Below are 11,994 nucleotides of genomic sequence, written 5' to 3'. Positions count from 1 at the left end.
TAATTACCTTAAAAAGAGAATTTCTGTTATTTGAGATCCCATCAGTTGCCATGTACAGTTCTAGACAGTGGTGAACAAACATAAAACGTTGTACAAACTTACACTCTAGTGGGAGAGACAGCCAACAAATAATATAGTTCAGATAAATAATAAGTGCCTTCAACGAAGATGCAACACAGCCAAAAATAAATTAATTTAAAAAAAGAAAGGAAATTAGGGGACTAGCACTTCCCTCAGCCACCAGGGCTTGTGCCCCAAAAGGCTTCCTAAATGTGATCTTCACCTCCCCCACCCCTGTAAACACTGTCCCTTCCCCATGATGGATTTTCCCTTTTCTCTCCTAGTTACACACCTGTTCATCCTGCTGTTGTCCCTCCCTCGAGGAAATCTCACCTGACTAATCTAAATCAAAGACTGTCACAGGAGTATCTATCCACTTTCTTTGCAATTATCATTGTTGCAATGTTACGCTTTTTCGTGTCTGTCTCTCTCACTTAACAGTAAGTTCCTTGAGGACAGAAACCGTACCTGGTTTTGCTCACCTCAGTGTTCCCCACACATAATATCAGTAAATGTTCAATCAATTTGTAGGATTACTTAACTAAATGTATTTGTACCTCTGCTTACTTTTTTCCTAGCCCTGTTACTAAAAAAAAAAACAAAAAAACTCACAGACTCCCAAGAGCTCGGATTTGTATTAAATCCACTTGTTACTGAGCCCCGCCACTCCTCCCTCTGAAGGTGGGTCTCACCAGACCCTAGTTCTGTGTCGGAAAGCGAGAAGCCTAGTGCAGACCACCCAACTGGCCTTACTGCTCCTTTATTACAAGATAGGGAGGAGAAAGAAATGGGTGCGCTTTGAAGGACGCAAAAGGATCCCCCAAAGGCTTCACACCAGTCCTCCCAAAGGACCGCGTCGACTCGCGCTCCCTTCCCGAAGGATGGGGAGGTTGCAGGATGCGCGTTGGGGTCTGCGGGATGGCGTTTCCCGGACACTGCAGGGAACACGGGAGCTGGAGTCTCCACGGCCCGGGAACCGGGGCGGGGCCGGGAAGCCTCGCAGGTCGGCGATCCCACGGGAGCAGAGCCGGGGAGGAAGGGGTCAGCCCGAAGGCCCCCAGCCCGGCGCGCCCCCAGCGCCCCAGCGCGAGCGCGAGCCGCCGGCGGAAGTGCTGCGTCGCGCACTTCCGGGTGTTGTCTGGCCGCCGCCGCCGCGCGTCTCCGGTCTCCCGGCCGCCGCTGCCGTCGCCTCGGGTCCCGGAGGCAGGAGCGACGTCACCGCCATGGCGGGCATCAAAGGTGGGCTTGGGGCGCTGGACGGCCAGAGGGCTGCGCGGCCGCCCCGAGAGAGGGGGAGGGGTTCCACGCAGGCCCCGCACGCCGCCTCCCGGGGCCGGGCGCGCGCCGCGGGGCCGCTGCCTGGCGGCACAGCCCTGACCCCCGACCCCAACCCCCGGCCTGCGCCCTCGGAGCCGAGGTGGGCGCGGCGGCCTCGGGGAAAGGACGGCGGGGTCGGCGGCTTGTCCGCCAGCCCCCACTTTCTGCTGAGCTCGGCAGCCTCGCTCCCACTCGTCGCGCCCCGTACGGAGAACGAAGTGGCCCGCGGGGTGTTCGGAGTCCCGCAGCCGCTCGGGCCATCACACATGTTTTGCAGGAGTTTGCGTCCGAGAGCGAGGCGGGCAGAGGGTGGTTTTGAGGGGGTCGCTAGAGATGCCAGTTACGGTAAATCAGTGTCATTTCCCATTTAAAGGCAAGAGTGCGGTCTTCGGGCGCTGAGCCCAACCGAGTCCCCCAGGAACGCCCTGGAAGGCCTTAGGGATGGTTCTTTCCCAAACCTCGGCGATCACATCCACGCTCAGGACCCGTACTCAGAGCTTTACGCTCCTAAAACGGATGCATTTTGATTTGCGGTGTTGGTCTGACAGGATAGACCCTGTGAGCGACCCCAAAGGGCTCCTTCCCCCTGCCCTCTCCACAGTTGCACGTTGAGGCTTTTTCACATTTCAAAGTTTTTATTTAGTTGAGTTTTTTTTTAAGGCAAAAGAGTTTTTCATTAAAACTCAATGGAAAAGTACTCGTTTATTAGTCAGTTTCCTTTAGAAATAAGGGATGTCGCATGCTTTCCAACTGTTTGGTAGTTTTGTTAGCGTGGTTAGAAGCAAATACCATTACGAACGTTTTCAACTTAATTCTTGACAACGAATTACATTGATTTCCTGACCTGAGGCTTTGTAGAAGGGGCAGGCAAGCAGGAAGTGAAGAACTTCAATAACAGTGTTTCTTATTTGCTTTAAGGGCAGCTTTTGCTGAGCTGCTTCCCCAGAGTCACATTTTTACTGTTTCTTATTTGTTTGTAACGTCTGAAGACATTTCATTTCCTATAGAAAACTTTGTCAATTGACCAGCTGAGTTACTTTCCAGTCTCCTTTTGAACTCTAACAGACCTTTTAAAATCCCTGTGTGAAAGGCAGTTATGGTAGAATGCTGTTTTTTTTTAGGATGTTGCCAGTTTCTCAGTTCTTTGCCAGTTTCTCAGTTCTTCTCCATTTCTTTACTGTCAATAAATGCAGGAGTCTCTCTCTCAAGAAAATAACTTTGTGATTGTGGACTTAGGTGAATATTAATCAGCAGAAAGTGTCTCAGATGGGATTGTACTTACACTTTTGGTTTCAGTAAGATTTTCTGATTGCTATGATTGTTTCAGGATGTTTTCTTCCTGTTGGCCTATCTTTATGTTGCTATGATTTAATTTCTTAAGCCATTTGCCTATTACTTTGTTATATACTGGATTTTTCTGGTAACTCCCAGGTTAGGGAACTGGTCCCTTCTCCTACTGCAGTCTCTTCGTAATCACGAACTAGCACCCAGTCTTTTGAGAGTTTAGATAAATCGGGCTGTTCCATCCCCAGCCTGGAGACTTTGGGAGTAGAAACCAGACTCATCTAAGTTTTGCCTTCTGGATGTCAAATCACTCAATTACAGCATAAAATTTTTGCCTCATTGATGTGTCATCTAGGATAACCATTTATACACAAATGAGGAGTTTTGTATATAAATCAGCCTAATTGCTGATTTCATAAGACTGGAGAAACTTTACAACTTTTGAGAACACTTTTGAACAGTTTATTTAACCCCATTGGCATTTATCTTATCCATCGTGACTGGGAGGTGAGATGTCACATAAAATTATTTTTTGATACCTGAATCTTATTTCAGTTCCTTGGGTTGTTTTTTTTTTTAAGAAATCATCTTCATTAACTTTTTAAGAGTGTACCCAAAGACTTTAGACTCTTTTTTGAGGATAAGAACATAAGTAGGGACTTCCCTGTTGGCACAGTGGTTAAGAATCTGCCTGCCAATGCACGGAACACGGGTTTGAGCCCTGGTCTGGGAAGATCCCACATGCCGCGGAGCAACTAAGCCCGTGTGCCACAACTACTGAGCCTGCGCTCTAGAGCCCACGAGCCACAACTACTGAGCCCATGTGCCACAACTGCTGAAGCCCACACGCCTAGAGCCTGTGCTCCGCAACAAGAGAAGCCACTGCAATGAGAAGCCCGCGCACTGCAATGAGAGTAGCCCCCACTCGCCGCAACTAGAGAAAGCCTGCGCAGCAACGAAGACCCAACGCAGCCAAAAATAAATAAAATTTAAAAAAAAAAAAAAAGGAACTTAAGTAATTTTTCTCTGTCATAGAACAGGGTTAACTTCAGCAACCAAGTCCTAAGGCTACTTATCTCTTGGCGAAGATTATCTATCGCAAATCTGGTATGCTCTTTGAGATTTTTATGCCTGATTTAACCTTTTTTTTTTTTTTAGTCTCTTCCCCCCAATCAGAGGGCAGTTCTTGCTTGTATGCAGCTCTCCCTCCTATTTCTCATCTCTTTAAATATAAGAAGCAAAATAAGCTTACAAAATTTTGTCTTCACAAGATACAGATAACAGTAATCCAGGAAAGAAAAGTTACTTTTCACTTAACTTTTTTCTGGGTACCTGAGTTGCCTATTGAAATATATATGTATAAGTGAGCATAGGTGATCCTTTAAAATAAAAAGGTTTTATTCCACTGGAATTCACACACAGTTGTCACAAAAAATGAACAAATAACTTCTGAATAAGTGCCTAAGTGTCTGCTTATAAAGAATGTTAGCTTTGGGCTTCCCTGGTGGCGCAGTGGTTGAGAGTCCGCCTGCCGATGCAGGGGACGCGGGTTCGTGCCCCGGTCTGGGAGGCTCACACATGCCGCGGAGCGGCTGGGCCCGTGAGCCATGGCCGCTGAGCTTGCACGTCCGGAGCCTGTGCTCCGCAACGGGAGAGGCCACAGCAGTGAGAGGCCCGCATACCGCAAAAAAAAAAAAAAAAAAAAAGAATGTTAGCTTTAGTGTATGGGCTTTGTGGTATCTATGTTATGTCTCTGTTTCCTTTAGGAGTCTAAGGTCTATGCTGCATAAATGGCTTTCGAATAAATAAGGTGTTATTATAGTGATGAACTTAGCTGTTTGACAGTTATATTTCACAAAGCAGAGATGGTGTTTTACTTCTTCAGCATGTCTTATAACAATTATCTTTAGTGTTCAGAGAAGTATTTGCATTTTAGATCTAGTCCAACCCTTATTTTATAGAAGAAAGAACTGATATTTAGATGACTTAGTCAGCTAGTAAGTGGCTGGTAGGAGCTGGGACCCAGTGCCTCCTGACTCTCAGTTACGGCTGTTTCTGCTCTGCTGCATTGGGCTCTCTCCTCTTTTTTCATCTCCCTCCCTCTCTCCCCTTTGCTCCCTTTCGTTCATTCTACACATGTTTATTATTGAGTGTTAAGAGCTGAGGCCTGAGCATCAGCAACAGAAGAACTCTTTCCCTGCTCTTGTGGTGTGAACAGCTTACAAGGGAAGACAAATACAAATCAGTATAACATTGCAGCTGTGATAGATGAGCACAGGGGAGGCATCCAGAGCAAAGAGGACCTCTGCACGTGCACGTCCCTCAGCCTGGAATGTTCCCCCCAGATAGCCACGAGATTGATTCACTTCTTCATTTCATATAGATCTCTGCTTAGATGTCTCCTCATCAGAGACGCTTTCCCAGCTGATGCATCTAGAATAGCACTCCCACCCCCTTACTTGATTTTTTTTTCCATAGCATTTGACATTTATTTGCTTACTTTTTAAAAAAATTGCTTTATTCTCCCACCAGAATGTAAGCATGAAAGCAAGAGCTTCGATTTCTTTACATTGTGCTGTCTCTAGTGTCAAGAACAGTGTGTGACACACAGTAGGCCCTCAGTAGATATTTGTGGAATAAGTGAATAAATAAACATAATGGGAATCGGTCTAGTCAGGGGCTTTGCAAAAACTTCACTGAGGAAGAGATAACTGGGCTGTGACCTGAAGGAAAAGTAGGAGTTCGCTTGGCAGAAAGAGGCAAGGACTGGGACAAGAATTCAAGCTCCGTGAGTGACATGGCCTTGCCTGTTCATTAACATGTCCCCAGCACCTGTTAGGTATTTGGTTCTATGTAGACATTTCTTGAATGAAATAAGTGAATGAAAAAGCATCTGAGGTAGAAGGGATAGCATGTGCAAAGGCCCTGTGGGTAAGGGAGCCGGCTGATTTCCAGGAGAGGAAAGGGGGCTGGTACAGCTGCAGTGCCAAGACCAAGGGGTGCTAGCCTGGGGTGATGTGTGTCCGAGCAAGGAAATGGGGTCAGCTTATGAGGACCTGTCTTGAACTGAACAAAACAAACGGTGAACTTGGTATTTTCCTCACTGCTTACATGGCATTCCCTTATAAACGTGAAGTTCCTCTTTTGCTGCAGATTAAAGTGCAAATGTGTCTTTTTCTTTGTGCAACTGAAAATCTAATGGCATTAAGGACTAAGTAAATGTGTTCACGGTTGACATGACCTACATCACTGATCTGAATGAAAACTAAATCTGCCCGGCTCCCATGTCATTGGGTGTCCTTGATTATGACCATCTTAATTCAGAGAAGTATATCAGTAGTTCTTAGCAGCATTTAACCCCTTGTGTTAATTTTGGTTTGTATATGTTGGATTTTGTCTTGGTAATTTGTAGACCTTCGACAGCTCTTTTGAATTTTAATGTTTTTGTTAAGGTTAGTGGACTGCATCATTAAAAAAAAAAGTAAGTTATTCTCTTAGCCACTGTAGTTGCAGAAATATAGGTTGTATAGAATTCAAAATAAATTGATCATTTGTTTCTTTGCTTAATTCTAGGCCATTGGTTAACTATGTATATTCAAGGAAGTTGTTTCTACTCACTTATCTATGTGAAAACACTTTATAAAACATAATGCTTTGTATAACTGTGTGTGTGTGACTTCAGAAACTATATTTCAGCTATAGAATGCATCTATTGCTTGTGATAATGTCTTAAAACAGTGATACCACCGAAGGATTGCACCTGTTATCCTGCAGATTTTCTAATGTGTAGGAACTTAGGGAAAGAAACCCAGCTATTGTTTTGCAAACGATTTAAATATCTGTAGCAGAATTAACTGACTGAGATTACTGACTACAGATATCCAGGGACACTTTTCACCTGTGCCTGTTGGGGGTGTGTGTGCAGGAAGTAGGAACTGCTCAGGAGAGGGTTTCCCATAGATGAGGCTTCTGAAGTCCAGTAAAGTTACTGCGGAGTTTCTCCACATACTACTTTTCAAAACGGTAATGATCTGAGGAGTGAGTATCATACTAATGCCTGGAGGAGCATTGATCTCGCAGACTGGGATGCTCATTTGACATGGAACCAGTAATTTGGGAATGTGGTGACGTGCTGGCGATAGGTCAGGGCTTTGAATATCAGTATCACTGTATTTTGCTTTGAAGATGCCACAAAAGACTTATTCTGAAACCAGGTAACTTCAGCTTTTGAAGATGATTCACTAATACATTTGCTTTTTTTGGTGTGTTTTGTTTGCTTTTTGCCTCTGGGATCACAGGTAATGTTCAGACTGCTAATAGTAATATTAATACAAATAGTGTTAATTTAATTTAATTACTATTTCTATTTTTTTTTTTATTATTTACTTTGCAGCTTTGATTAGTTTGTCCTTTGGAGGAGCAATTGGGCTGATGTTTTTGATGCTTGGATGTGCCCTTCCAATATACAAGTATGTAAAATTTTTGTCTTTTTGAGTGTTTAAGTGTAAAATTTTTCTACTTTTAAAATTAAAAAAAATTTTTTTTACTACAATAGAAGTAATCCTGAGAAATGGTCGTTTACCAAGGACAAACTTTAAATCTTCACTTAAAAGGTGTTTGAAAAGATTTTAGGACAGCAGCGTGCAAAAAAGACTTTGGCTGTCCTTGACTACTGCTAAGTCTTTAATGGCAGGATAGCAACACAGTAGCCCAGCACTACTGCTTAATTTTGAGAACCAATTGATTAAATTAAATGCAAGAAAATGTAAAATGTCTTTTGAGCAAAAACAAACAAAAACCTGTAAGCAGAGTCAAGAGCAACTGACAAAAGAAGTCATGTAAATGACTTTTGACAATTACTTTCCTTAGGACAGAGAGAATTTTTTTTAATTAATAGGATAAATTAGTAAGAAAAATACAGGGCTTCCCTGGTGGTGCAGTGGTTAAGAATCCGCCTGCCAATGCCGGGGCCACAGATTCGAGCCCTGGTTCGGGAAGATCCCACATGCCGCGGGCAACTAAGCCCATGCACCACAACTACTGAGCCTGCGCTCTAGAGCCTGCAAGCCACAAATGCTGTACCTGCGTACCACAACTACTGAAGCCTGCACACCTAGAGCCCGTGCTCCGCAACAAGAGAAGGCACCGCAGTGAGAAGCCTGCGCACCTCAATGAAGAGTAGCCCCCGCTCACCATAACTACAGAAAGCCCGCACGCAGCAACGAAGACCCAACACAGCCAAAAATAAACAAACAAGGGCTTCCCTGGTGGCGCAGTAGTTGAGAGTCCGCCTGCCGATGCAGGGGACACGGGTTTGTGCCCCGGTCCGGGAAGATCCCACATGCCGCGGAGCGGCTGGGCCCATGAGCCATGGCCGCTGAGCCTGCGCGTCCGGAGCCTGTGCTCCACAACGGGAGAGGCCACAGCAGTGAGAGGCTCGTGTACCGCCAAAAAAAAAAAAGGGAAAAAAATAAATAAATAAACAAAATAAATAAATAATTTTTTTAATCAAAAAAAAATACAGACAATGCGATAGAAAAATGAACTACAAATATGAAAAAAGAACTGCAGATTGCTACTAAGAACATGAAAATATACTCAACCTCACTCAAAATTAAATGAAATCCATTGGCAAAGATAAAAGATATGGCAAACAAGCATTGTTATGTACTCTGGGTGGAAGTTTAAATAGGTGCAAGTCCTCTGGGAGGCCAGCTTGCCAGTAGCTCTCAAAATGTATATATTCTCTGAACTAGCCTTCCACTTCTTAGAATTACTCATAGAAATCCACTTACAGATGTTTGCAAAGATATGTGTAGTCGGGGGAGAGTATGGATGTTCATGGCAGACTTGTTTATAATAACAACAGCAACACAAAAAAAACTGGAAGCATCCTAAAGGTCTGTCAAAAGAAAAATGATAAATTATAGTACATCCATCAATGAAAATACTAGGCAGTCTTAAAAAGAATAAGAGCTGGATTGCTAATATGTAAAATAACATATATTGTTAAGGGCTTCCCTGGTGGCGCAGTGGTTGAGAGTCCGCCTGCCAATGCGGGGGACACGGGTTCGTGCCCCGGTCCGGGAGGATCCCACATGCCGCGGAGCAGCTGGGCCCATGAGCCATGGCCGCTGAGCCTGCGCGTCCGGAGCCTGTGCTCCGCAACGGGAGAGGCCACAGCAGTGAGAGGCCCGTGTACCGCAAAAAAAAAAAAGCAAACAAACAAAAAAGATATATTGTTAAATTTAAAAGTGCAGTGATTCATTCATATCTTTAAAGTTTATCTATATGGGAATATGGAAGGACCCAGATCAGTAGGAGTGGGGAAGACACAGACAGCCTTGGTTTTTCACTTTTTGTGCTTTTATAATTTTTGCACGTTTTTTCCCTTAAACTTATGTCCATTTGTAATTTTTTTTTCTCAAAATATTTAGGAAAAGATCTTTTAGGAAAAACATATAGATAAATCTTTGCTTATCATGAGTGTCTAAGTACAAGCAAATCTCCATTATGATGTGTGTTTTATTTTATGGCAGTTTTAAAAGCCATCTATTTCTTTTTAACTTTTTATTTTGAAATGACGATGGGCTCTCAAGAAGTTGCAAAAGTAGTACAGAGAAGTCCCTTATACCCTTCACACATCTTCTCCCAGTGTTAATATCTTACACAACTGTTTTATATGATCACAAACAGGAAATGACATTGGCACAATACAATAGCTAGACTGTAGACTAAAAGGCATCTATTTTTATTGTGATAAAGTTCATATTCTGACTGAAAGTCTTCAATATTACTGTCAGTTCATTTTCTGTATTTTGATTTCAGTATTTTGGGAGTTCCTAGTGACCTGTGGAAAGTTTGGGAGTGTTCCAGCTTCATGCTAAGGCAGGATGTTAGAAGTCAAGGGCATGAATCTTGAATTTTTAAAATTACTGTTAATAATTCCATTTTTCAATAATCCCTTTTTATTTATAACCTAAAATGAAAAAATATATATTTTTAATTTTGGGCTTTGATTCCAACTGTTAAAATTCATAAAGTGTTTTCTTTTAATTTGAGAAATATTTAATCATTGTATCATAACTTTAGGAATACTGTGATTCTAAATGTCCCTCTTTTCAGTGTTCAGGTTATAGCTTATTTTTAAACTGTGTCATATTTTGTACCTTCCAATATGCTTTGGTCCTTATTTTTAAAAAGAGTGGATCTTGTGTGAGGAAAATGACAAAAATAGCAAAAACTACATTAACTTATTTTTCTTTTTCTAGCCAATACTGGCCTCTCTTTGTTCTGTTTTTTTACATCCTTTCACCTATTCCATACTGCATAGCAAGAAGATTAGTGGATGATACGGATGCTATGAGTAACGCCTGTAAGGAACTGGCCATATTTCTTACAACAGGCATCGTGGTCTCAGCTTTTGGACTCCCTATTGTATTTGCCAGAGCACACCTGGTAAGTGAAAGCATTCTTCTACTAATGGTTCTACATTAGATTGTGTTCAGTTTTTCTCAGGAAAAAAGTTTTTGTTAAATGACATGAAAAAGAGATGAGAGACATAGGAGCCTAGAGGATAAGAGATAAAAATCTTACTTTTGTCGTTGTTAACTGGTGGAAATACTGGAGAGCATTGGCGGCGACAGTTGGCTTGCCAGTACTTCACTGTCAGAATTGGGCACATGGACTCGGCCAGTGCTGAACAACCACAGGCCTGCCCTGTATAGCTTAAACATGGAAGACCCGGGGAGATCCGTGTTCTCTGCAGGTGGGAAAGTACCAAAGAGTAGAAGAGGCTTCCCAGACTCACCAGTCAGATTCACTCCTGCATCTCTGGGCGGGTGGAGATGGCAGAGAAGACGGACTGGCTGCCCTTCCACATGGAGAGGGCGATGACTCCCCACCTCTTGAAAAGAATGTGCACGAGTGTGTTTGCATCTCTGATATTTTAAATTTAATCTGCTCTCTAGATAAAATTTTTGGGTTCACAAATGAAGAGTTGGAGCAAACTTCTTTGTAAACAGAAAATTGTAGAATTCTGTGCTGCCTCCTCATAGCCTGGAAGTTAGGCTTGCTTTTGAATAATTATCATCTTACATGACTTTCTGTCTCTTTAAAGGAACCAGCGATACATAAGAACAGCATTACATGTTCAGCAGCGTCAAAGTTATTATTACAAGTTGTATTTGTTTTGGATTGTGATTGGCTACAGCTAGAGCCTTGATTCACTTTTCGTTTCATTATTGTTTTTCATGTCTGTTAACTGAGCGTTTCTGTCTTCTTCTGTAGATCGAGTGGGGAGCTTGTGCACTTGTCCTCACCGGAAACACTGTCATCTTTGCAACTATCCTGGGCTTTTTCTTGGTCTTTGGCAGCAATGATGACTTCAGCTGGCAGCAGTGGTGAAAGGGATTACTGAACTCTTGTCAGATGGACTTCTTGTCATTTCTCAGCCGTCCGTGCACACAGGAGGTGGGGCAGTGATGCCGAGCAGTGGAGCGAGCCTCTTGGGGGTGTTCTAGGCGCTCCTTCTCTCTTGTATTGTAAGCGTACTATTTTCACAGAGACTTGCTGAAGGATTAAAAGGATTTTCTCCTTTGGAAAAGCTTGACTGATTTCACACTTATCTCTAGTATGCTTTTTGTGGTGTCCTGCTGAATTTAAATATTTATGTGTTTTCCCTGTTCAGTTTTTTTTTTTAACCAGTATGCAATGTTAAATATTTTTTAAATCTAATAACCATTTGCATTGGTTAGGAACTAGAGTTCTGCTGGCTATTACTGGGCTAAAGTACTTTTTTTTCCTTAAAATTATTTAACCTCCATTACTACACAAAGTTATAAAGATAAGTTTTTCAATCAGTCAGGATGACATCACTCCCAATTTTATGCAAACATGCAGACTATTAGCATACCTTATAGACGATATACTCAGTGCAAATATAGCTGCATTTATACCTCAGAGGGGCCAAGTATTAATGCCACGCCCTCCATAAGGATTGCTGGTTTTGCTGGAAAGCAGGTGTTTTGTGAACTGCAAATTATTTTATGGAATTGCTACAAAGGAGTGCTTTTATTCTCAATTGTTAGAAGAACTTATTGTTAAAGGTAAGAGTGTAAAAGCAGATTTTTGAGATATGGTTTTTATTTATGTTACAATTAGAGTGAGTTGCATTGTGGGAAGAAACGATATTGAAATTCCATTTTTTTGAATCCTGTTTCTATTTATAAGTGAAATTTTTAATCTTCTTTCAGACTTTCATGTTTTACATGGGTAAAGGGACACACACAGAACTACTACTGATACGGGAAAGTGTATGTTTGCATCCTACAT

General features: G+C 42.6%; 1 protein-coding gene across 1 annotated transcript; it reads left to right on the top strand.

The window, feature by feature from the left end:
* Window positions 1–754: 754 nt before the first annotated feature.
* Window positions 755–11,266, top strand: LEPROTL1 (leptin receptor overlapping transcript like 1). The gene is made up of 4 exons (XM_079909459.1): window positions 755–1,299; window positions 7,055–7,130; window positions 9,933–10,119; window positions 10,951–11,266. The coding sequence occupies exons 1-4, from the start codon at window positions 942–944 to the stop codon at window positions 11,065–11,067; spliced, it is 738 nt and encodes a 245-aa protein (XP_079765585.1). The 5' UTR covers window positions 755–941; the 3' UTR covers window positions 11,068–11,266.
* The last annotated feature ends 728 nt before the right edge of the window (window positions 11,267–11,994 follow it).

Source organism: Stenella coeruleoalba, assembly GCF_951394435.1.
Source record: "Stenella coeruleoalba genome assembly, chromosome: 21".
Classification (NCBI taxonomy): Eukaryota; Metazoa; Chordata; class Mammalia; order Artiodactyla; family Delphinidae; genus Stenella; species Stenella coeruleoalba.
The sequence above is the reverse complement of the archived record's forward strand: the minus strand, read 5'-3'. Positions and strand labels throughout refer to the sequence as shown.